General features: G+C 31.6%; 4 protein-coding genes and 1 non-coding gene across 12 annotated transcripts; 2 read left to right on the forward strand and 3 right to left on the reverse strand.

The window, feature by feature from the left end:
- The first annotated feature begins 204 nt into the window (after nucleotides 1-204).
- On the forward strand, nucleotides 205-3105 carry LOC121222337 (DEAD-box ATP-dependent RNA helicase 6-like). 2 transcript variants are annotated; one of them, XM_041102891.1, is made up of 5 exons: nucleotides 205-750; nucleotides 973-1033; nucleotides 1560-1794; nucleotides 2228-2296; nucleotides 2692-3105. In XM_041102891.1, exons 2-4 carry the CDS (start codon nucleotides 1001-1003, stop codon nucleotides 2281-2283), a joined length of 324 nt encoding a protein of 107 aa, XP_040958825.1. In that variant the 5' UTR covers nucleotides 205-750; nucleotides 973-1000; the 3' UTR covers nucleotides 2284-2296; nucleotides 2692-3105. The 2 variants fall into 2 exon arrangements, with proteins under 2 accessions (XP_040958825.1, XP_040958824.1); XM_041102890.1 differs by having other exon boundaries at nucleotides 245-750; nucleotides 1536-1794.
- Nucleotides 3106-7035: 3930 nt separating this feature from the next.
- Nucleotides 7036-7142, reverse strand: LOC121222744 (small nucleolar RNA R71). The gene has a single exon (XR_005920115.1). It is a non-coding gene; the product is annotated as a small nucleolar RNA R71 (small nucleolar RNA).
- Nucleotides 7143-12772: 5630 nt separating this feature from the next.
- On the forward strand, nucleotides 12773-14678 carry LOC107913832 (RING-H2 finger protein ATL3). The gene has a single exon (XM_016842477.2). The coding sequence runs from the start codon at nucleotides 13508-13510 to the stop codon at nucleotides 14369-14371; it is 864 nt and encodes a 287-aa protein (XP_016697966.1). The 5' UTR covers nucleotides 12773-13507; the 3' UTR covers nucleotides 14372-14678.
- Nucleotides 14679-14774: 96 nt separating this feature from the next.
- On the reverse strand, nucleotides 14775-16660 carry LOC107913833 (uncharacterized). 4 transcript variants are annotated; one of them, XM_041102893.1, is made up of 4 exons: nucleotides 16449-16660; nucleotides 16189-16275; nucleotides 15533-15966; nucleotides 14775-15018 (listed from the first exon to the last, which is right to left on the reverse strand). In XM_041102893.1, the coding sequence occupies exons 1-3, from the start codon at nucleotides 16503-16505 to the stop codon at nucleotides 15562-15564; spliced, it is 549 nt and encodes a 182-aa protein (XP_040958827.1). In that variant the 5' UTR covers nucleotides 16506-16660; the 3' UTR covers nucleotides 14775-15018; nucleotides 15533-15561. The 4 variants fall into 4 exon arrangements, with proteins under 4 accessions (XP_040958827.1, XP_016697967.1, XP_040958828.1 ...); XM_016842478.2 differs by lacking the exon at nucleotides 14775-15018 and having other exon boundaries at nucleotides 15289-15966; nucleotides 16449-16655; XM_041102894.1 differs by lacking the exon at nucleotides 14775-15018 and having other exon boundaries at nucleotides 15289-15966; nucleotides 16362-16646.
- Nucleotides 16661-17555: 895 nt separating this feature from the next.
- Nucleotides 17556-21602, reverse strand: LOC107913834 (ubiquitin-conjugating enzyme E2 34). 4 transcript variants are annotated; one of them, XM_016842479.2, is made up of 10 exons: nucleotides 21455-21602; nucleotides 20706-20772; nucleotides 20127-20181; nucleotides 19371-19409; nucleotides 19163-19226; nucleotides 19007-19068; nucleotides 18877-18916; nucleotides 18718-18745; nucleotides 18505-18596; nucleotides 17556-18065 (listed from the first exon to the last, which is right to left on the reverse strand). In XM_016842479.2, exons 2-10 carry the CDS (start codon nucleotides 20760-20762, stop codon nucleotides 17810-17812), a joined length of 693 nt encoding a protein of 230 aa, XP_016697968.1. In that variant the 5' UTR covers nucleotides 20763-20772; nucleotides 21455-21602; the 3' UTR covers nucleotides 17556-17809. The 4 variants fall into 4 exon arrangements, with proteins under 4 accessions (XP_016697968.1, XP_016697970.1, XP_016697971.1 ...); XM_016842481.2 differs by having other exon boundaries at nucleotides 20706-20764; nucleotides 21455-21596; XM_016842482.2 differs by having other exon boundaries at nucleotides 21350-21582.
- Nucleotides 21603-25419: the final 3817 nt, after the last annotated feature.

Genomic DNA, 25419 nt, shown 5'->3' on the forward strand with positions numbered 1-25419 from the left:
GTAATACGTTACTTACTTAATCGGTGAAATCCACTGATTTGTAATACATCCCTTTTGCTCAGTTTAGGTGCTAATTCAATTTTCTTCCCTGTTTTAGCCTCCCGATTGACGCTTATGTCTTACCCAAAGTCTTCTGTTTCTTCCTTCTACCTTTCTTCTCCACTCTCCTCGCCGTTTCTCCTTCTCCCTGTTATATATATTTTTTTGTATTATTATTTTCTCAATAGATCTGCGCAGCAGCACCCACCATTTCATTTCAAATTTCCCATCTAACCGGTTTTTTTCTTCATCTAACCAACCCTAGCAGCGTTGTTTCGTAGGACGAGCCTCGGTTTTGCCACTATTTACGGCGTTAACCCATTGGAAGAAATTCCACTCTTTAACTTCCTTTTTTGCGGTTGTATATATAGATTTCTGTTTTTTTCCTAGGTTTTAGAATTTGTTTGTTTTTTGGGGAGTTTAGGGCCGTGCTATGAATAATAGAGGGAGGTATCCATCGGTGCTCGGCCGTGGCCGCGGAGCGAACGCGAACCCTAGCTTTCAATCGAGGCCGGAGCAACCGCAGTATGCGCAGAGAAATTTGGTGCAGAATCATCATCATTTTCAACAACAGCAACATCATCATCATCATCTGCAATAGCAACAACATCAACAGCAGTGGCTCAGACGAAACCAATTGCCCGGCGGAAATGACTCCACTGTCGCCGATGAGGTCGAGAAGACCGTACAATCTGAAGCCGTCGACTCAAGGTTCTTTTTTGTTTCTTCTCCTTTCTTCTTTTTAATTGCATTTGTGATTAATTTTTATTTAATTTTCTTGTACATGTTACGTATTGAATGTTCATAATTATATTTTTTTCACAAATTAAATTTCTTGTGCATTGTTTACAGTTGTTGATTTTTTTATTGAATTTTCTTTTATGTATTTCATATTGAATTGTGCACGGTTTTACATTCTTTTTCATCTTTCAGTTCACAAGATTGGAAGGCAAGGCTAAAGATGCCACCATCAGATACACGCTACAAAACGGAGGTATTTTTGTTAATGATATTAATCGAGTAGATATTGAAGTTAATACAACCTTTTTAATAATATTGCATAGCTCACCTATCGTTTTAAAAATTCCTTGAAGTTTCTGCTTTTACCAGTTATGGTTAAAGAAATTGTAGCATTGGTTTTGTTTATTTCGCTATATATAATTGCCATACCTTCGTTAAGCTATGAAAATTCTCGAAGGAAAAATTTCTGGCTTATGTTATTTAGGCAATGCAGGTGAATTACTCATTAATTTCCTATAGGGTATATGATTTTGAATGGACAGTTTCCAAATATTATAACTTAAGGACACTGATACTAGTTCCTTGATGTTGAGGCCTTCTGAATAAAGGGCCATTTTTAGGCTTGCAATTTCATTTCTTTATCCTCGATAGCACTCCATCTTGTTTCTCTGATATAAATTTCACACAGGGCATGACAGTGCTTTTGTTGGTATTTGGATACTTTTTAAAATTTTAATTTTGACGCTTATGTACAGATCTGCCTATTAAATTTGTGCCAGGATGTGACTGCTACCAAAGGAAATGAATTTGAAGACTACTTTCTGAAACGTGAACTTCTTATGGGAATATATGAGAAGGGCTTTGAAAGACCATCTCCTATTCAGGAAGAGAGTATTCCCATTGCTTTAACTGGAAGTGATATTCTTGCTAGAGCCAAAAATGGAACTGGGAAAACTGCAGCATTTTGCATTCCTGCATTGGAAAAAATTGACCAAGATAACAATGTTATTCAAGGTTAGATTTCATCTACATTTAATTTCTTGATTGTGTGTGTTTGTGTTACCAATTCAAGCCCAATAAAATGGCAGTGGGTACTGAAAGTAGGATTCTTTGGCCATTTCAATTATTTATTGTTCTTCTAGTTGTCTGATCTGCTTGTCAATCTGATATTGGAGAAGTGTGAGTGTCATTTATTTCATTTCTTTTAACTGATATTTGAATTATGGGCTTTGGCATGGACGGACTTAGTTGACTGACGATCAAATCTTTGTAGCAGTTCCTTAAACATGTGCATTAGGTCCTCCATTTTGTAAGTTGGTGCAACTTTTTCCATCAGTCCAAGCAGAAATTTTCACTTATCTTTTTGAAACCTTCCAAATTAAGTTCTTTGTTGACCCTTTTGCTGTAATTTGAAATATGAGTTAATTTGAAATATGAGTTATATTAGGTGCAATGCCGAGGGATGTTTTCAACACACTACCACCGTTTAGCTGTGGACTATAGGAACAATTCCAAGGTGTGTCTGCTTTCTGTTGGATAATATATTTTTTAAATTGAAGTTTATAGCATTTATAATTGGCAAATTATATTAGGTGCAGTGAGAGTGAATGAGATATTTTGAGTTGTACAGCATCAGTTTGAAGTCTTATCTGCCAATTTGTTTAGTGAAAATTTGTAAAATGCAGGGCTCATTGCTATTTTAGTGTTGATTTTTCCTTGAATTTAGTTCATATTCTCAGATTATTGAAATGTGCATTAATCAATACCTTCTGTTATTAAGAACCTTTAGGACAAAAAGATGTAGATGTATTTTGTTGTATTTATCTACATCTTTGTTTATAGAGAATCGACTGAATTGCAAAATTTTAGCATCTGCTATGATGAATGTCACCTGACTGGTAATCATTTCATGGCTTCCTGACTCAGTACTACGAACAGCTGCCAGTAAGTCTAGAGAATTTGAGGCTGTATACGGGAAACACCGAAGCAAGGGATCTGAAGACAAGTTGCCAATGCAAAGTAGTCTTGTAGTTTTTATTCGGGAACTAATCAGCCTTACATGCTTAAAGACATGCGAGGAGGGCACTTGTATTAGGTCATTGACTCAACTTCAACAGATGACAAGGATGCTTCTACATCAACATTGATTGAATGAAATCCATGTAATATTTGTAATTTTTCCCAGGGTCATTCATTTTCGGATATAGTTAGTGATGTGAATATAATTGTGACTAATATGCTATCTAGCATTTTGTAAAGTTTGGGTGGGCTAGAAAATTGGAAAACATATTAGTTGGTAGCTGGAAGGTTGAAATGATCTGACCGGCATTTTGTACAATGCAGTTTGAATTAAGTAATTAGCAGTATTTGTGAAAATTTGGGTGATCAAGTTCAACATTGCTTAAAAGTCATAATGCTTGGCACTGGTTAAATGTATAAATTATATATCATTATTAAATTATATTTAATATTAATTATTTTAAATTATATAAATTCATATAAAAAATTTATTATCAAGAATTTTAAGAAATTATATATCATTATTAAATTATATTTAATATTAATTATTTTAAATTATACAAATTCATATAAGAAAATTTATTAGGTATAATTATTTTAAATTTTATTAAATCATATATTTTAATTAAAATATATTTAATATTAATTATTTCAAATTATATTTTATAGTATCATATATTATGATTTTAGTAAATTCATATAAGAATATTGATTATTAAGAATTTTATTAAATTATATATTTTAATTATAATATATTTAATAATAATTATGTTAAATTATCTATATTATGATTTGAGTAAATTCATATAAGAATATTAATTATTAAGAATTTTATTAAATTATATATTTTAATTATAAAATATTTTATAATAATTATGTTAAATTATCTATATTATGATTTGAGTAAATTCATATAAGAATATTAATTATTAAGAATTTTATTAAATTATATATTTTAATTATAATATATTTAATAATAATTATGTTAATTTATATTTTATAGTATCATATATTATGATTTGAGTAAATTCATATAAGAATATTGATTATTAAGAATTTTATTAAATTATATATTTTAATTATAATATATTTAATAATTATGTTAATTTATATTTTATAGTATCATATATTATGATTTGAGTAAATTCATATAAGAATATTGATTATTAAGAATTTTATTAAATTATATATTTTAATTAAAATATATTTAATTATAATTATGTTTAAATATGATTAAAATATTTATTACTGATAATAATAATCTTATTAAAATTTAAATAACAATAACAATAATCATTTACCAAAACAATTTTATGCTAAGGGTATTCTAGTCATTTTAGTTTTTTCCATTATGCTATTACACCTCTATTCCATTCAACCAAACACAAGATTACTATTACGCCTCTATTCCATTACATTAAACCAAACAGTGGATTAGCTATTACACCTCTAATCCAATACACCTCTAATCCAATACAGCGAACCAAACGCACCCTAAGTTTTTCTATATAATTAACTTTCTCAAAAGCCTAAAAAGATGGTAATCAATGCTCACAGTTCAACCACCACTTTTATTTATGTTAGCGGCTGGCCATTATGAGGTTGAAAATAATTCTCTGTTCATCATTTTGTCTAATCCCCCCTCTCTTTTTCAGTACACTACACAGTAACACTTAAAAGCCCGAAATTGTGGTAAAATCATGCGAGAGCAACTACATTGTTTCAATTTCACAACATTGGTCGGTTAATTGCATGCAAAAAGGTCACTCTGCGTATATTAAAAAAAATCGAGTTTAGCTATAGAAAATGATTAAGCCTATTAATTCAAGCTTACAATTAATATATTATGGTAATGTGAAGAGTAAAGTATGAACATTCAAAAACTGAATGATTTCTTAGAGTACCCAAGAGGCGCCATGATTGCTTTAGCTATTATTACACCATTCTCGATAATGGACAACGAAAGCAATGTTACAAATAGCACCGCATTAACGGTGGAAAATATGGTATGCAATTATGCAAGCAAGATTATATATTTTTGTAGTAAATTACTTTAGCTTTAATTTGAATGCCAACCAAAAGCATGTTAGATATAATTTCATTTGATGTGGTCTGTAATTGTAACGACCAAAAGTAAGAAAATTCTTAATGCAAAACCATATATTTATAAATTTTAATATTAAAAAAATTAGAGAAATTTATTGTTGAGTAATTAAGGATAATTAATTTCAAAGCTAATGTTCTATTATTGTACATATTTTTTATTTGCATAATAACAAATTTAGTCATCAAATTTTATATTTCCTGTCAATTTGCTATTGATTTAATAAATTTAGCCCACAATATTTACAAATTCTGTTAATTTGGTCTTTGATAACTCTAATATTCTAGAATTATTTGTTCTTTATTTTAGTAGGAATTTAGGATTTTTAGTTATTTTATAATTTAATTTTGTTAGATTTTAGGAATCCTATTTCATTCACGTTTTAAGTTAAGTATATATTTAGTGTTAAATTGGACTAATTTTTTATGTATTCTTATTCAATATAAGTCCGACAAAGCATGAGAAAGAATAACTTGATATTAAGTAGATTTCTGTTCCAATGAAAAATGTCTCCACCCCAATGAAAGTAAATTGACAACTTTCCGCTCCAACGGAACGGTGCATATACTTGATAATTTTTTAAAAAGTTACGATTATTAGGGGTTATAAAAAGGGGGGAAAATAAACTTTAAAAGAGGAAAAAAAAAGGGAGGAGTTGCCCAAGCTTTCACGCATCAAGAATCAATAGATTTCAATTAGAAGATGGAGCTTCTCCATATTTTTTCTTTCTTATTTCCTTTTCTTATTTTTGGTTATTATTTTAATTTTAAGATATTTTGCAAATTTTCCATGAACTAAATCAAATTTTTAGGGTTACGATGGATTTCATGCTTAATTAATTGAATGTTATTTATTTTCATCTCTTTTTATTATTGATAGATTTTCTATTACTTATTCGTTTTTGTTCTTCTTTGATAATAGTATGACCAACTATTAGTTTGAAAAAACCTAAAGAAACCGAAAGAAGACTTTTCGTTTTAGGTCTAGAATGAATAAATCTCGGTCTTAATTAGATGAGTCACTTCGTGGTTCGTAATTAGAATAGGAATATACTTGCTTATCTTAGGTAGTCACAATTGAGGTTATTCTTAATCAACTTGGTCTACATTATTGACATAGGAATATAGCTCAATAGTTAGATTAAATTAGTTCTTTAATTCCTCGGAAGAGAATTAATGGAATCTTAGTTCCCAAGGTTAATAATCAATTCTATTAGGATAAATTGGGTTGAGATGGATCAATTAGCTAACACAATGGATGAAATTGTAATCCTAGGGTTTTACTATTGATTGTTTTTTTTATAATTTGCATTGATTATTTTTATTTACTTTTAAATTAGTGGAAAATTGTATTCTCGATTAATCTGGATAGGTTTTTAGAGTAATATTTGGTGATTGGCGTTTTGATTAGTAATTACTCTATGCGGGACCGGTATTTTATACGACTTGGAATAATACATATACTTGCATGGGCGGTTTTTGATCAGCGTCGTTGTCTAGTAGCTAATTGCTAATTTTGTTAACATCAATTTAATTACTTTTTGCCTAAGTCAAATATATTTTTTGTCTTATTTTCAGGTACCTTTGGCTTTTGTACGCATAGAAGTCAAAATCTAAATTTGCTACCACTTGGAGATTGAAAGGACTCCACAAAGACTGAGACGTTTAAGGATCAATTCCGAGGTTAAACACAAAGAGTCAATAATGGTTGATTCTAATAAGAATAAAAATGTTAATCAGTAGAATAATGTACGAGTTCCTTCTATTGTCCCTGTTGCATTTAGGTGTATCAGAGACTATGTCATCCCGTATGCCAAAGGGCTTCGTACTAGTATCTGCTTTTCGACAGTGGAAGCAAATGATTTTGAGATTAAACCGACAGTCAAAGCTAATCAGTTCTCTGGTTTCTCTCATGAAAATCCCAACCAACATCTGCAGAAGTTCATCAAGCTATGCAATACTTTCAAGCTTAATGGCGTTTTTACTGAAGTTGTAAAATTAAGGTTGTTCCCATTTTCTTTAACTGGGCGACTTGCAGACCAGTTAGATAGCTTGACCAATGAGTCGATTACAACTTAGAATCAAATGGTGAAAAAGCTTCTGGCTAAGTTCTTTCCTCCAGCAAAGACAACAAAATTGCGGAATAACATTACTAGTTTCTAGCAATATGAAGAGGAAACTTTACATGAGGCATGCGAACGTTCTAAGGACATGCAAAAGAAATATCCTCACCACCAAGTGTTCGAATGGTTGTTTATTCAGACTTCTTACACTGGGTTTAGGGAGTCCATTAAAGGCGATCTGGATGCAATAGCTAATGGGGCATTGTTGAGTAAATCACCTAAAGAAGCTGCCAAGATAATTGTAGACATGACAGAATAATTCGCAATGGATTTCAAGTAGAATTAGGGCAATCAAAAGAAACTGATTGAAGTAGTAGAGGTTGATGTGATGACTACCCTTGTCACTGAAGTGGCTGCCTTGAGACGTGATGTAGATGAGAAAATCGGGGTTCAGGAAGCGACCAATTTATGCCATTTATGATCAGTGTGGGGATGACCATCATTCTTGGCAGTGCATAACTGAAGCAGAACTGGTTGGATTTGTAGGAAATCCAGGAAGACAACAGAATAACCCTTTTTCCAACATGTATAATTCGGGATGAAGAACTCACCCCAACTTTTCTTGGGGAAATAATCAAAGTAGTTCTTCACAAGTTAGGCCGATTGGACCTCTAGGTTTTTCTCAAAACCAGTTTCAAAGGTCACATTGGCAACAACAGCAGGCAGTGGAGAAGAAATCGGCTACTAAAGAGCTACTTCAACAATTCATACAGGCAACTGATGCTAGGATGAAGGCTTTGGAAACTCAAATGGGTCAGTTAGCTTAGGCTATCCATAGTAGAATTTAAGAGCATTACTATAAGAGTAATAAGACACTCAGCCTCCTCCTAATGCTAATAATCCGAAGAAGCACTGCAAGGCAATCGCCCTTAAAAGTGGTAAGGAGATACCTAACGCTTCTCCTTCAGATGAGATGAATTCAAAGAATCAATTGCCTATTCCACACATTGGCGAGAGTACCGTCGAGTTTGACAAAAACCCTAAAGAATATGTTTACCATGAAACAGAAGCAATGAAGCCATCAACGGAGGCGATTAAATCGAAATATCCTCCTCCATCATTCCCACGAATATTGCAAAGGAATAAGATGGATATACAATTCCAAAAATTTCTTGAGGTGTTAAAAAAGTTATCCATTAATATTCATGTTGTTGAAGCGCTAGAATAAATGCTTAGCTATGTAAAATTTATGAAAGATATTTTTTTGGAAGAAAAGACAACTAGGTGATTATGAGAATATAACACTTACTTAGGAGTGCAGTGTCTTAATTCAGAGGAAGCTTCCTCCTAAGTTGAAGAATCCTAAGAGTTTCACAATTCCCTATGCCATCGTCTCGCATACTTTTGGAAAGGCACTTTGCGATTTGGGAGGGAACACTAATTTGATGCCACTCTCTATAGCTCAGTCACGTTACAAATGGTACATAGAACTCTTTGTTTCCCAAAGGGGTGGTTGAAGATGTGCTAGTAAAGGTGAACAAGTTTATTTTTCCGACATGTTTCATTATCTTATATATGAAAGATAGAAAGGTTCCACTTATTCTTGGCAGACCATTCTTTGCGACTGGAAGAGCACAAAATCATGTTGAAGAAGGTAAACTTACCATAAGGGTCAATGATGAGAAAATAATTTTAAAAATTTCTCTTATTTGAAACACTCGAATGATAAAGAAGAATGCTTCTCAATTAGTGTGATAGACAAAGTTAATTATGATTCTTTTGAGAACATTTATTCGCTTGATTCTGTGCAAATTACTTTAATTTTTGAAGCTAAAAGAAAAGATGACGTGGTTAAGAAATTTATGAGCACTTTCGATTATATTCTAAAGTATGATAGACTAATGTCAAAGTTTGAATCATTGAATTTACACTTGAGATCTCTAAAGAATTTGAAGTTCTCAATTAAAGAGCTAGTACAAAAATGCTAGAAGGTGAAGCGGGGGCATGGTAAAAGGTTTGCTCGAAAACGAATTGAGCCAATGCAATATATTTTCTTATTAAAATCACGACTTAAGCTAAGTCTTTGAAAGTTGAACTTGTGTATGTTAAAATTTTTGAGTTTTAGAGATGTTTTTTTACGAAGCAATAAAACTTCTTCGACAAAGACTCAAGTACTATTAGGGAGAATGTGTAAATCATTAAGACGTCGTCATCAAGTTTCGAAATGCTTAAATTTTGAGAGAGTCATGCCATGGCTATAACTAAGGCGCTTCTTGGGAGGCAACCCAAGTCTTTAGTTTTTTATTTCCTTTTATTATTTACTTTTTTTTATTTTTTTTATTTTTTTTTAGATTGGCGAATCATTTTATTTTATTTTTGTCTTTTATTTTAATTTGTTTTTATGAAGGTACGAAGGTTGTTGATGATATAATTCCATGATAATAAGTTGAAGTGCGACTACAAAGAAGAGAAATGAAGGACTTGTTCCGTTGGAGCGAAATTTGTTTTCGTTTGAGCGAAACTAGGCAAAGAGTTTGCTAATTTTTACACATACCCGACCTTAACCAGCAGCCACCGTCACCTCCAGCAACCACCGCCGCCCCTTTCAGCTGCATAGAACCAGTGCACCTCTTCCAACTGCCACCTTGCTCACTCTAAATTACACAACATTTACACATTTTGTTAATTTGGTCTTGAATTGAAAATTTAGTCTGCAACATTTGCATAGAATATATATACATTTAGTACTAAATTTGTTATCATACCAATAAAAATTATATGCAATTGAAGGAAAACATTAACACCATGGTTAATTGTTTATAATTGTTCACTTTCAAAATTAACGAGATTAAATTACTCCAATTTTTTTGAAGGGACCAATTTTCTTAATATTAAAATTGAGAAAAGTGTTTTACCTATATTTATAGGGTAGACTACAAAAATAGTCACTTTTATTTGCCTCAAATTACATTTTAGTCACTTATGTTATCGTTTTGTTACGAAGTGGTCACTCTACCGTTAAGCTCCGTTACCTCTCTTACGACAGTCCTATGTAGCAGTCCAAATGGATTTTAAATGCCAACTTGGATGTCCTACGTGGCAATCCAAATTAAATTTATTTAATTAAAAGCCTATTTTCATCCTAGCAACTGGACATCCAAGTTGGCATTTAAAACCCGTTTGGACTGTCACGTAGGACCGCCATTAGGGAGGTAACGGAGTTTAACAGTAGAGTGACCACTTTGTAACAAAACGATAACGCAAGTGACTAAAACGTAACATTTTAAACATAAGTGACTAAAATATAATCTGAGGTAAATAAAAGTGATTATTTTTATAATTTACATATATTTAGATATAGTCAAAATTCAAGTTCAAGTACGGGGTATTAGGTTGGCTAAACTATTTTGATTTTGGTGCAGCCTAAGTTGAAAATCACCCCACCATACTTTTCATATTAAAAATCACCCCACCATTTAAAACACCAATTGGTGGAGAAAAAAGAAGACAAATTTAAATGGACTCCGAAGTTGAAAAATAGGTGCAAATTCAGCGGTATTTTCGCAGCAAAGCAATGAAGAATCCAAGGATTCGGTTCTCTTTTGAGAATTTGTGTTGAAACAAAAGTAACAAGGAAAGATTTTGCATAATTTACGTCACCCGTGAGCCTATACATAGACTTTTTAATTCCTCGTTACACATCAAAAGCTCTATGTTTGTGCAAAAATGGTGACAAAGCATGGGTACACTGCTCATTTTATGTCAAAAAACCCACTTGGTGATTCAAGTCATCCTATACTTACTACAAACAACAACTATCCTACAGCTTCTAACTCCACTGCAATGTTAATGTAGTTCAAGATTCTCTAAGGGAAAAAGGAAAGATGAATTTATATATAATTAACTTTTAATCCGATACATTCTTAAGTAAGCGAAGAAATTGATAGGGTTTAATTTGTTGATATAATTCAATGACAATGGCATGATGTTAAAAGTTCAATTTTTGTGCTTGTAAACTCTTTACTCCTTCTCCCACTGTAATGTAAGGTTGGCTCAATCCCGCGGAGTACATGCCAACCTCATGCTTCATAACAACATAATCCAAGCCCCTTTTTCCTTTTCCTTGACCTCCAACCTTCATATAAAGGGTGGGTTGACTCCCTACTGCACCATGGGTTTCTCCACACTCTTGTGCAGTGATTCACACCATAATTTTTTTTCATTTGTTCATACCATCAATATTTAGAGATGTCTTTCTAATTTTAATATTCATAATCTCATATTTATACATAGAAAAATATTATTTACTTACCTGGGATTTTCTTCTTGGATGTATTTCTCCAAGGTTAGTACTGGTCTATATGCATGGTTTTTTAGCAGTAAATGCCACGATAAAAGTCTAAATTTTCACCTATAAAATATTTGTACCTTTTTTATTTATTTATTTAAAACCACAGAAGCTATTTTCACCTTTATTTGCCTCCCATTGTTACAAGCTGTTCAATGGTTAGCAATAAGCTTGTGTTTGGATCTTCCCCCACTTTTTATATCCTCCATTCCCATTGCTATGATGAAATGGAATTTGATTCTAGATACATTACTTCCTACATTAAATTTAATCATTAAAAAAATAATAAAACTTTATTCATCAATTCCCAATTTCACACTGCATACAAACATTAATTTTGGACATATTTATCTCAATAGTTCACTATGAGCAGAGGCAAATTTAGCGGGCTGACAGAGCTGCGACTTTTCTAAAATAGAAAATTGTTATTTAATTTTTTTTTAAAAAATTAAAATTTAAAATTAGTGAAGGTAAATTTGTACTTTAGTCTCCCTAAAATTAAAAAAATTGATTTAATCCTTTAAAAATGATAAAATATAGATTATAAAAAATTAAAATTTCATTCGACACCTTGAAAATTTGTTCTGGCTTTGCCCCTAACTATGAGGTCTAAAGATGATGAGTTATAAAAATCACCGAAAAGTTCTTATACTCTACTTACAAAGATCAGACCAGTAAGATGAGTACTTACATAATCACCAATCACAAGCAAAAAAATATTTTTAAAATAATATCTTGAATGCATCGTAATAAAATTTTTAAAAGTTTATAATTATAAAATAAGAAAATTTACCAATAAATGTTAGATGCATTGTAAGGCATATTGAATTTTAAAGAGAGCATACGGATTTAAACACTAGTAATGAACCATGATTCCGGAATATGAATTTGGTAAAATTGTCTCTTTTGACATTGTCTTTTAGACCTTTGAATTTTAGAAAAGTTTAATTAATAAAAACTAATTTTTTTCTATTCGGTTTTAGCATTCACTATAAACTTTTTAATTTCATCCTGATATGATATTAGATTGATTTTAATTGAAGCATTATCACTAATTCAGTTGACTCATATAGTATAAATGAAAATTGTGAGGTGAAATGGTGGAAGGGAAGATGGGAGCAAGGTAGCTATTTCATCGCCTAAAATATAAGCAAGTAAAGAAAAAAAATGAACCAAGTGGTCCAAAGTAGAAGCCTTCTCCCTGAAACTGGCTTTACGTATGATAGTAAATTGACAAATGGAAGTGAAGATTGGAAATTTTATAGGTAGTGGTGGGCAAAAGACCCCCTCAAATGGCCATTGCAAATCTACTAATTGTGGTGGAAAATCTCATCTTTCTAGTTGAGTAATTGATCGGCTCTGCTTCTAAACTACAAAATTTTTGGAAATTATTTCTTTTTTTTTTTTTCAGTTCAGCAACACCATAACAAGAAAAAAGGATTTGAGAAAAGTTTAAAACTTTGATTGTCATTTAGTGGCAAGAAATTCCTTTAAAATGGGGATCAGAGCTTTGATAAGGGATGAGGGTTTACATTAATTTAAAGGAAGATCTTTTTTTTTTCTTAAAGAAAAAAAAGAAGAAGAAATGGTAGGATTACAAGTGTCCCATACACAGCTTATCATGTTAAAGGGCTATTAACAAAAGAGTCATAAAGTTGGACACCAAGAATCATCGTCTTCTTCACTTCAGCTCAACCTCCTACTTTTTTGATCTCTTTCAAAGCAAAATACCTAAAAAGAATCTATATTTTTCCTTTGATTCTTTCAAGATTTTGAGGTCCCCAAAATAGTCATTTTCTTTTAGGGATCCTTCTTTGAATTCTCTTGCAAGCTTTTATATACATTATCTTGCTCCCTTTAAAACCCACCTCTTCAAATTTGTCTTCATTGCTTAAACAACATCTTGGTTTTCAGAATTTATTCCCATTTCTCATCTGGGGTCTCCCTCATTTCCTTCCATTTCTATTTATTTCTTTGATTAATTTCTTTTGGTGTTGAATTTTAGTTGATTTAGGAGGAAAAAATTAGAGCTTTTCCCATTTGGGTATCCCTCATTTGCTTAAGAAAAAAAAACTCCCAGTTGAGTTCTGCAGTTTTAGACCGTTTCTCATTAAGTTAGTTGTCATTTATTTACCCATAAAAATTATAAAAATCTAATTTTTGCAAAATTTCTTTTCTTTTTTTTTTCAAAGCTATGGATAAGCCTGGGTTCTATGAATCAACAGCAGTGGCGATAACAGGGAAGATCATGGCCATTGGCATAATAGTTCTCTTCTTAGTGGTGATTTTTGTGCTTGGTCTTCATCTTTATGCTAAATGGTTTTGGTGGCGCAATGAAGAACCATCTTCCCATCCTTCACGCCGTAGCAGCCGACGCCGTTTCGTCTTTGCTCCAGGGCAAGACACTACTCATCCTCAACGTACAAGTAAAGGTCTTGATTCAACAATTATCGCTTCCCTCCCTGCGTTAATTTTCCGTCAAGACGAGTTTAAAGAAGGGCTTGAATGTGCGGTTTGTTTATGTGAGGTTATAGAAGGAGAGAAAGCTAGGCTGCTTCCTAAATGTAACCATGGTTTCCACGTTGATTGTATTGATATGTGGTTTCAATCACACTCGACTTGTCCTCTTTGTAGAAACCCCATTGTTATTGGGGGTGAGTTTGAGAATCCAAGTCACCTTGTTGATGAAACCAATGTTCAAGCTCATGTTCAGTCTCCAAATGATGGTTCAGGTTCTGGGTATTCAACAGATTCTCCTAGTTTCCCTACGAATGTGTTGTTTTGGGGTAATGACACGCAGGTTAGTAGCGGTAGTTCTTGTTTGGATGAGGGTTCTTCAGCATCATCCGCTTCTATTGGTTCCTCTGCCATGGCATCTACCAGTAGTAGGCAAGAAGGGATGTTGGTGATAGATGTTCCAATGAATGGAAATGAGAATCCACCAGAGGAAGAATCAAAGTCTGCAATGCCTACAAGATTAAGGTCTTTGAAGAGACTTTTAAGCAGGGAAAGAAGGGTAGCTCCTAATAGTTCAGGGAGTTGTTCAGTTGATGCTTGAAGTTTACCAAATAGATTGTTTTAAGTATTTGGAGCTGATTTTCTTGAGCATGAAAATGGTTTGAGATAAGCAAATTGCACCCTTATCATCCTTGAAAACTGTGGGATTCTATTGGGAAACAACAGTTTTACTAATGATATAAGCTGCTGAAATAGACAAATATTTGGAATGGTGATATGTCTGTCTTTGAAGAGGGGAAAGAATCTATCTTAATTCTTCACCTGCAAAATGTGTATCAGAAACAATGGCTTCTTTGGATTCTTGTAGTGTAAAGCTATTAATCCAATTCCGCAACTCTTTTGTTGCTTATTCTGCCTTATAATTTATGCTATTAGATTATTACTGATTATGTTAGATTTTCCAAATGTGCATTAGAATTGAACTGCAACAATAGGTGCTAGTATGGTGTAACCATCATTGAGTCTTTGAAGTTCAATGGCTACAAAAATCATTTTCCACAACTAGGAGAGCTGGTTCTAGTTACTACTTACAAAATCCTGCGTCAAATGTCCCACCATGTATCTTTTTTCAGAACTGAGATTCATATTGTTGAAAGATCCAACTACTTACCTCATTCAATGTCACAAAAGTTTCCTAGTTTTTTGCAGGTGGGGCAACATTTTTCTTGGCTAAACTAATGCAGAAACCCCATGTCAAGTACACTTTATTTGATACACTTTATTTTATATAATTCCATGATAATAAGTTGAAGTGCGACTACAAAGAAGAGAAATGAAGGACTTGTTCCGTTGGAGCGAAATTTATTTTCGTTTGAGCGAAACTAGGCAAAGAGTTTGCTAATTTTTACACATACCCGACCTTATTCTGCCTTATAATTTATGCTATTAGATTATTACTGATTATGTTAGATTTTCCAAATGTGCATTAGAATTGAACTGCAACAATAGGTGCTAGTATGGTGTAACCATCATTGAGTCTTTGAAGTTCAATGGCTACAAAAATCATTTTCCACAACTAGGAGAGCTGGTTCTAGTTACTACTTACAAAATCCTGCGTCAAATGTCCCACCATGTATCTTTTTTCAGAACTGAGATTCATATTGTTGAAAGATCCAACTACTTACCTCATTCAATGTCACAAAAGTTTCCTAGTTTTTTGCAGGTGGGGCAACATTTTTCTTGGCTAAACTAATGCAGAAACCCCATGTCAAGTACACTTTATTTGATACACTATGTTACCAAATAAACAGGTCCATAGGTGTTGATATGATAAGGATCATTAGGCTGGTCAAGACTCATGTAAGGCACCTCATTCTCCATTTTCCTTGTGGGGGTGAAAAGGATGGAGACTGGCCCTGATGATGGACGCTGGTGCCGTGTTTTGATTCCCCTTGTGGTTGTACACAATGGGCCCGAACCATAACCTTTAGTTGGCTTGGAAGGATTAGGAACATGGACAGGATCCGAACCAGGTTTGCTCTTTCCGTTAATTTTCCACCATGAGAAGAGTGAAATCCTCCATGACTTCTTGCTCTTTTTCTCAGCTCCCAACCTTTTCTTCCCCACTTCCTCTGAACATGAAGATGACCGCTGCAAGTTTATGTCTCTTGCATGTTGTCTTGCTTCTTCTAGAAACTGATGGAGGAAAAGGGGTCGAAAGCCAAAACCGGATAAATGAACATAGCACATAATTCCTTAACAGGAATTCTGATTTTGAAGCAAACAAGTCAAAACAAATTTGTTTCACAAAGAGGCAGCTTTGTTCATGATTAAAAAGATCCTTGGAAGATAATTCACAAAGAGAAAAGTGGAAGAGAACCAAAAAAGAAAAAAAGAAAAAAGGGTTTGTGTATTTACCTGTGAAAAGTTCACCTGAGGATCAAATTCATAAGAACAATCACTTGTCTCATATTGCTGATGTGCTGGAGATTTGTTCATGGTTTCCTGTAAGTTATAAAAGAAATAAAAATTTAAGTTACAACATAAGCCTCATTAAAAGAAGAAAAAACGGAAAGGGCATTGGTTGATACAGATCATAAATGAATGCTATTCATATATGCAAGGAAATGAAAGGTGAAATGAGAAATGAAGGCAAATGATATCTTTTGAATTCCAACCACTTGAATGATTTCATCTAAGGCAAAAGGGTCCAACCACCAAACTTGAAACCCCATCAAACCCCTAAATTGGAGATTATGGAAATCCAAAAAGGTTTTGGTAGTTGAAATGACAGAAGCTTTTACATGTACACATTTCTTTTTGCTAAAACATTAGATGTATATATACATGAACTAACTAACTAAACCCAAGTTCCAACTTTTATGTATATTTGGTATGTGTGAAGTATAGCAATGGGGTGGATAGCCAAGTGAATTCATTCCTTTGTATTATTAGTATTATTATTTTTTAATGGAAAACCAAAACTGATACTGCAAAACCAGCAGATATGTAGCCAGCTAACCAACTTTTTAACCAAAGAAGCAACATAAAAATTAAAAAAGAAAGATTGGAAAGGAATAATAATCATTATTTTGTGTTTGCTCAATTCAAACGTATTCATTAAGGCTGAGGTGAAGTGTTCTCCCTGAAATTTGAGGTAAGCTTCTGACACATATTCACATTTGATTGCACCATAAAACAGCTTTGACCGTTACAGGGCTTATTTATTTACAGAAAAAATAAAAATGAAAACTTGCCACCTGTATGAAGTTTCACTCACCATTTTAGCTGAAAATTTAAAGCATTCCCAGGGATTTTATTAGTGAAAACCATCCAAACGAAACTTAAAGAATCCAGTAAAGGAAGACAAAGCAAGAGATGAGGAGCGTGTTTTGTACATACAAAAACGAAAAATGGACTGTATAATGATGATAGGGAAATACTGGTGTCAGTGTTTAACATAACAGGAGAGGAAGAAAAATGCTCCGTTGTTTCGAATTTTATTTTATCTTTTAATCCCAAGTTGTGCCTGCTTTGTAAAACAATATGCTCAAATTATCTTGTTCATATACTTGAATGAAGTGTGTGATTCAATTTTTGTGCTCAAAAAGTAAAAAATTAAATTTTCTTCATTGATAATATTTGTATTTTCCTTCAAATTTGGTCATCAATACACTCATTTAATCAATAAAATTTAATATGCAGTGAGGAATAATTCGGTAAATATAGTGTGCTAATTTCAGAGTATAAAGAGGATAAAAGTATAAAAATTATGACAGTCGAACTAAAAATCGACCAACATTTCAAGCCATGTATTTTTTTCAATCTCACTCGTTAAATTACCAACACCAACTTCACATAGAAGAAATAATCAGTCAAGATCCAACTTACTCTCCTAGGAATCTTGTATCAAACTCCCCTATACATTGTTTTCAGAACATCACAACCCTAAGGAGCATTGAAAAAGGATTCCCTCAACTAGACACTGTATATATCACTAACGATAACCGAATTTTGCCGTGTTGTACCCCAGTTCATACTAAAGTTGAAGCAACGGCAATGCCATCACGATTCCAAAGACGGAAACTAGCAACAACATCATCCATGTTGGGAACGGCTGTTTTCTTCTTGGAATGACTTTTTTAACATCTTCCCCTGAAGAGTCTACAAGTTTTTCCGTCTTGGGTTTTGAATTTTCTCCTTGAGGTGATTCAGGTGAGGAATGCTCTGAAATGAGCTGCTGCTGCTTCTTGTACCTATCGACATACTCTGGAAACAATTTTCTGAATGTCGGGCTGCCATAGAAAGACAGGTTGTGTTTCTCAATTTTGAAAAGGAATTCCCACGAGAAGTTCAGAAAACAAAACTATGGCAATATTTTCCTCATACTAACCACACACAGTTTAAAATATAAATTGAAAAGAAAGAAAAAAGGGAAGTACAACTGGAAGTGTGCCAAGATCTAGCTAGAAGCAAATTACTAATGCAACTTAACACTTTTAACATCATGTGCAACTACTTAGCTAATAACAATGTAGAATTCAGCCAATGCTAGTAAATTTAGCTTCAAAAGCACAACATTAACAGGAGTGAAAGCACATTCATAGTAGCAGAAAATAGGTAAAACTAATTTGAAGAGCCCTAGATCCTCAAAAACAGAAAAATGGAAAGAAAAAAATCCACGCAGGCAAAGCAATAAACTTGCTCTTTTTTTTAAAATAATAATAAACTTACTTTTTACAATTAAAAGAAAGGGATGTTTTTGCCAGGCGTTGCTTCTCAGCAGCTGTAGTGTTTACACTGCCAGTGGTAGGACTGTTATCCATCTGTAAAAGAAAAAGGCAGCTTGGGTTAAGGGCATATTCCCAATGCAAGCAAGTAGAACCTGCAGCTTATCAAAACTGCTATTTAAGTGAATTAAGACACAAGAAAGACTCCAAGTCTCACCATGAAAGATAGAAGCCCTGTGAGTATGCTGCATTATAAAACAAAAAAGCATTTATCAACATCTGCCAATTGTTTCACATGTCAAAATACTCTGTGACAAGTATAAGTGCTTGAAAATATGGCGCAGGAAAAAAATGCAATTAGACTGAAATCCTGTACCTTGATACAGACCACATTGGATTCCAACTTTCTGGATGAACTGAAAAAGTACATGAACAAAGTTAAAAGGGAATCATTTATAAGGATATACATAAAAAGGAATATCTAAGTTAATCTTCAAAAGACTTACAATCACTCATGGACAAGCATATTTTCTTCTGCGTCATAAACCGTCCATTGGGGGTGATCATGCTACATGAAAGAAAATTTTAATTTGATGTCAGAAAGAGTTGTGTGTTTTCTATCATAAAGTTTGTAAAGATCAAAACCGCAAAAAACTACATACGTGATTCCAGGAGGTTTGTAGGGATACTCAGGAGGGAACTTGATCTTTCCATAGTAATATCCACCTTAGCAAATCAAATTAAAGGAAAAAAAAAAGAAAAGAAAGACAAGAAAAAGAACAAAGATAGCGGCATCATATAGCTGCTTCCAGACACAACAATGAGTGAGATAAAATCAATCACAAGCTATCATGGGATAAACTAGCCAACCTGCAAAAGGTGTTCCTTCACTCCCTTCCAGCACATAATCTGAAAGAGTGAAGCAGAAAAATTAGATGAAGTCCATAAAATCTACTACATCAGCACTATAACTTAGATAAAGAAGCTCAAATTAATTTAATCATAATCAACCAGTGCTGCAACCTCAATTCAGTGTAAAAAGACTAGCGAAGCTTGGATTACAAGTCCAACATTAGGAATAACTAGAAAACAAGCCGATTTTATCATTCAACTGCATGAGCATAAGAATAACATGCCATCTACTGATCATTATAATATCGGAACTCGTCCTTGCAAGAAAATTAACTAATCAAATTAAGGCCGACTTCAAATTCCATAAAGGCAATTTCTTGAAGTTTTAATTAGATATGTTTAAAATAAGAATATAAGACAACAGAGATTGGAGTCTAGCTCATTGTACAATTATTCCATAAGTCTGCTAAATGAACAAGTGCCTTTTGCACACTCAGGCACAAACTTACAGTCTACAACTTAGCTAGCAGGAAGCTTTATAAACTTGAATCTCAACTGAGATCCCTATAAATAATTAAGCAACAGTTAGGTTAATATGAATCACTCTGATAGCTTGGGAAAACATGAAAACAATCATTTTCACTCTTTTATAAGGCTAAAATCTTAGGATAGCATGCGAATTCCTTGTTGTTATAGAAGATGATTTCACATTAGTATTAGAGTATATGGAGCTTTATCTAAAGAAAGAGATAAAGGAAGATTCAATAAACTTACGCCATTCGAGAATGTCACTTGGGGATGGACGAGCAACAACATGAGAAACTGGTTCCTATAAGTTCATAGAATAACTGTTAAAATTATCTGAAAAAAAAAATAGAATTAAGTTAAACTAATAACAATTTCACATTCTCGCATCAACATATTTTCTTATCGAATTTATTAATGAAGGGAGTGAAAAGATATCCAACTTTCTTTTTTGAAAAAAAAATTCAAAGTTAGTTAAGCATAATGCTGAACTGCTGATTGATATACCAAACAAAACAGATAATAGACTACCATATCATACAAAACTAAATTTCCAGTCCAATCACCACTGATGCAAGCTCTGCAGTAACAAGCCTCATGGACAGGGTAACAGAGACATAAATTTTCCTTTTATTCAAAAAAGGAGTTTATAAATCACACAGACGTGAATACTTAGAAAATTGCACTGACAAGAATGACTGAAAGTTTAACTATATAATATTAACAAGACTTCTACAACAGCTAAGCATTTCCAGCATTCAGCAATTCATATAAAAAGCATGGGTAACAATAAAAGGAATTGCAGGAAATACAGAGAGAAAACAATACCTTACAAAGTGCTCTGTATTCTTTCTGAAGGCGCTTAATGCACGATTTCTCTGCCATTCCTTGAAACCTAAAAAGACAGTCTTAGCCACAACCAAATAAAACCCCACCCTCTGTTTTGTTCGTTCAACTTTTAAATTAAAACTATTTACTGACACAAAATAGAGGAAAAAAAACAAAAAAAAAACAGAACAAATAGTCAAACAGAAAACTATGCAATATATTCCACAACCATTTGACTAAAATCCTCTACCTAAAGAAGCAAATAAGCAAGCAAATCGGCTTATTAAAAGAAACACGATCCAGTGAAATTATCGAGTAATCAAAGACCTCAAGAATCCAAAGCAACATACATTTGTAATTTTTCTTCTTAAGTTACTTTAATTAACAGCTGATTAATATAACAGCAGAATTTATCCCAACTAAAATTTTACCTAAGGGTTCTAATTTTCATTTTTTTTGGTTCTTATAAAAAATAATAGTTTGAACCAAAACCGTAATCAATTAATAAACAGAGAAACTAATAAATTGATTGAATGACTAATTTCGATGATCAATTAAACTAAGTTTAACGTAAAAGTCTAAATCAGGATCTCCCTAATAAAACCTAACAAAAAAAAATCAATAAAAAAGGAGATCGATCTTACAATACCGGAATCCATACAATAAAGAAGTTTTAATAAATCATTCCAAAATCGAAAGTAAAAACGAAATTAAAGAGAACATTTTGTTCTTAAAAAATATAGAATTACCGGGGGAATGAGGTTATTTTATGGAATTAGAATAAGAAAAGGAACGATGAACAGAAGAGAGAGAGAGAGAGAGAGATTGGAAATTAATAAAAGAGTAAAAAATCTAACGGAGAGAGATGGCGAGAGGGGACGGTTATTTTGACGCTCGCTAGCTTTTGCTTTATATGCTTGTACCGTAACGTACAATTACTGCTATTACTGTTATTTTGACGCGTCCAAAAATTGGATCATGTCTCCAAAAATTGGAAAATGAGCTGTGAACAAAAAAAAAAAGGTTGGGCTCAATGTTTTTGTAACCTGATTTATGTTCTGACTATCGATTTTAATTTAATAAGAGGATTTGAAATTATAAAAAAATTATTAAAAATAAAAAATTTAGTTGAAGTTTGCTTTTGGATTGATATATTATTTTAGCTTTGTAAATAATATTTTTTAACTTTTCATTTAATTTTGCATCTTTTTTAGTTCTTAAATTTATATTTTTTTTATCAAATCACCTCAAAATAGATAAAAAGTTAATATTTTTAAATTTTATGAATATGACATATATGTAGATTATTGTGTGAATGACATGTCAATATTTAACATTTAAATAATTTTATATCTTATGCAATATAAATCAAATAGGATGGGAGTAAAATATACATATATGTAATTATTTGAAAAAGAAAAAATAACATATTTTTATTGAAAAACATATTTTCTAAAAAAATAAAAAATAAAATTGATAAGATTTAAGGATCATATCTTAGATCAATCAAGTAATTATTATAAATACAAATAAGCAGATGAGAGGTTTTATATTTAACTTTTTTTTGTTTATTATAGCGTGGGTAATGGGGACATTAATAATATAAATATAAAGTGAAAAACAGATTAATTACGAGAATAAGTGATTTTAAATAGTAAAAAATGGTGACGTCAATATAACCCGATTTATAAAAATAATATTTTAATAAAAATAAAAATAAAATATTTGAATTTAAAAGGGGTGTTGCAAATTAGGTTCAGTAGCCTTTTTTATATTTTTAATATAAATTTTATATTTTATTAATTTTATATTTATATTTTCTAATTTTTCTAATTTTATTTTATTTAATAAAAATGGTTAAGTTTTTTATTTTCATAATTTTATTTTTTAATATTTTATCATTATAACTTTTTAAATATAAAATATTAAAAACTAAAAACTTAAATTTAAAAAAATAATTTGAATGACTATTTAAGTAGCTTACCAGAATGTTTTTACGTCAAATTTATCGAAAATTTACCAATTTGATCATTATCTTAAATATTCAAAATTTTATAATTTTAAAATTATGAAATGAAAATAATTTAGCCATTTTATTAAATAAAATAAAATTATAAATATAAAATTAATAGAATATAAAATTTATTTTAAAAACATAAAATAGAAGAAGTTAAAAGAGCTGTTGAAAAAAAGGGGGCCGGTTGCCGCCACCTGGTTGAGGAGACTCATTTTAAAATTCTATTATTATTATTATTATTATTATTATTATTAAAATATCATTTTTATAAGTGGTGTGGTCTAACACATTGGCGGCACCACCTTTTACCGTTTAAAATGACTCATTCTTGTAAATAATTTACTTTCCACCTCGTTTTTGTAAAAAAAATTTCGTATTATTAATGTAAAAAACCTGAAAAGTGGAAATAATCTTTGCAATGTTAGAAATATAACTAGTTTGTATTCTCATGTGATACATGAGTCAATTGTATATATTAAATTTAGAATCAATTATAAAATATTTTTAAAAATATTTAACTAAATTGGAATCAATTATATTAATATTATTTAATTTATAAATATTTAATATTAAAATAATACAATAATTCATTATTAATGTTAACATATTATAATGTAAATAATGTTATTAATAATTTCTTACATATCATTTAATTTATATATATTGTTAAATTTATTTATTTTAATGTTAAATTGTTAATATTCGATTTTTTATAATTTTATATTTATCTTTTGTAACACCCCTTACCCGTATCCAACACCGGAATAGGGTATGAGGCATTACCAGAATACATACACTTGTAAACGTATTTAACCGAGTTATAAATTTTCATTCAAATTTAAAACTTTCAAAATTATTAACATGCTTTTATAACTCTTCACAATATATCCTCAAAATATTATAGTCTTAATAAATAGGGCCTACGAGACTCGATACGTACTCATGCAATTCAATGCTTCATTTCTATTTCATTCAATTCGCAATTTCTCGTGCTCACAATTTAAATCATATCACTAGCAATTTCCATTTAATTCACATACAATTCAATGTTACTAAGTTTAACACTGACACATATTTACCATTTATCTCAACGTTTATCGATTATACCATTCATTAACACATTTATGAAATTCTCAATTTTGCAATGAAAATATCACATGAGCTTAAATAACAACAGCATCATGGTACAAATACACAACCACTTACCCATTTGCTTTAATTCTTTTGGGCCCATTTGTCACTTACCATCCTTAATCAAATTAGGGAACGGTTACGGAAAATTGAGTACTTCACTTTCACTTTGCCATAGTATAACTATGGTCTTACGTATGATCACTTATCACTTGTCCTTGATCAGATAAGTGTAGCTAGGCTACCACTTATCACTTTGTCACTTGATCAGATAAGTGTAGCTAAAGCTACCACTTATCACTTTATCACCACTTATCACTTGTTCACGATCAGATAAATGTAGCTAAAGCTACCACTTATCACTTTGTCTCTTGATCAGATAAGTGTAACACTTATCACTTTTTCACTTGATCAGATAAGTGTAGTTAAAGCTACCACTTATCACTTTATCTCTTGATCAGAAGTACTCAAATCCGGCGTTCCGCTTAATTTGATCATTTATTCGATTTTCGCATTTTTATTTTACTCTCATTTCAACACTAAATACATTTCATCATACATTGTATAATTCATGAAATTAACATTTAATCATTAAATTTCAGCCATATGAACTTACTATTTTATTACCTTTCCACACTCATTTCCTATGCATATCACACAAGATATAAACATATAATTCAATCAAAGTCGCAAGCTAGTGTATTTAAACATAACTCTTTTTGAAACTAACCACATGATAAACCATTCATGAAATTATTTCATGCCAAATCATATACCGAATATACTATTCACACATACTATGAAACTTTATTTTCACACATGAGCTTAAACCACGTCCAATAATACACAAATCATTCATATTCTTCCCAATTTTCCTCCTCCTCCTCTCCATTCCACATTCTTAATGTGTATAACACATTTAAACAATATTAACTATAATTTCACTATTCACTCACAAGTATATTCAAAGCTGTTTATCCGAGTCAGAGTCACTAAATTATTTTTCCCCGGAGCTACAGAACTCAAAATTAATATCCGTAAATTTTTCCCGAAACTAGATTCACATATCTTATTACCATAAAAATTTCAGAATTTTTGGTTTATCCAAATAGTACAGTTTATTCTTTAAAGTTTCCCTTGTTTCACTGCTGGACAGTTCTGACATCTCTTCACTAAAAATTATTTATCTCATTGTACAGAATCCGAATGATGTTTCCGTTTGTTTCCTTTGAAAATAGACTCATTAAGGATTCTAAGCATATAAATTATAACTCATAACTATTTTTGTACAAATTTTAAGAAATTTCCAAAGTCAGAATAGGGGAACCCGAAATCATTCTGACATTGTCTCACAAAATTTATTATATCTCATGATTTACAATTTCAATGCTTACACCGTTTATTCTATGAGAAACTAGACTCAATAAGCTTTAATTTCATATTTTATTCATCCGCTAATTCAATTCCCACAATTTTTAGTAATTTTTCAAAGTTACACTACTGCTGCTGTCCAAAACTGCTTTAGTGCAAAATGTTGATTTCCATTTTGCCCCAAATTTCACAGTT

Source organism: Gossypium hirsutum, chromosome D10, assembly GCF_007990345.1.
Source record: "Gossypium hirsutum isolate 1008001.06 chromosome D10, Gossypium_hirsutum_v2.1, whole genome shotgun sequence".
In the NCBI taxonomy this organism is placed as follows: Eukaryota; Viridiplantae; Streptophyta; class Magnoliopsida; order Malvales; family Malvaceae; genus Gossypium; species Gossypium hirsutum.

Bases quoted from the DNA above. Each gene is read 5' to 3' on its own strand.
- LOC121222337 (XM_041102890.1), top strand. From the start codon at position 1,001: ATGCCACCATCAGATACACGCTACAAAACGGAG. The intron at 1,034-1,535 runs GTATTTTTGTTA...GCTTATGTACAG, and splicing joins ATACACGCTACAAAACGGAG to ATCTGCCTATTAAATTTGTG. The intron at 1,795-2,227 runs GTTAGATTTCAT...GAGTTATATTAG, and splicing joins AGATAACAATGTTATTCAAG to GTGCAATGCCGAGGGATGTT.
- LOC107913834 (XM_016842479.2), bottom strand. From the start codon at position 20,762: ATGGCAGAGAAATCGTGCATTAAGCGCCTTCAGAAAGAATACAGAGCA. The intron at 19,069-19,162 runs GTATGTAGTTTT...TCTTTCATGTAG, and splicing joins TACAAACCTCCTGGAATCAC to CATGATCACCCCCAATGGAC. The intron at 18,066-18,504 runs GTAAGTTTATTA...TTTCTATGGCAG, and splicing joins CTTTCTTTTAATTGTAAAAA to CCCGACATTCAGAAAATTGT.
- LOC107913832 (XM_016842477.2), top strand. From the start codon at position 13,508: ATGGATAAGCCTGGGTTCTATGAATCAACAGCAGTGGCGATAACAGGG.
- LOC107913833 (XM_041102893.1), bottom strand. From the start codon at position 16,505: ATGGGGTTTCAAGTTTGGTGGTTGGACCCTTTTGCCTTAGATGAAATC. The intron at 16,276-16,448 runs GTTGGAATTCAA...TATAACTTACAG, and splicing joins TAGATGAAATCATTCAAGTG to GAAACCATGAACAAATCTCC. The intron at 15,967-16,188 runs GTAAATACACAA...TTCCTCCATCAG, and splicing joins CTCAGGTGAACTTTTCACAG to TTTCTAGAAGAAGCAAGACA.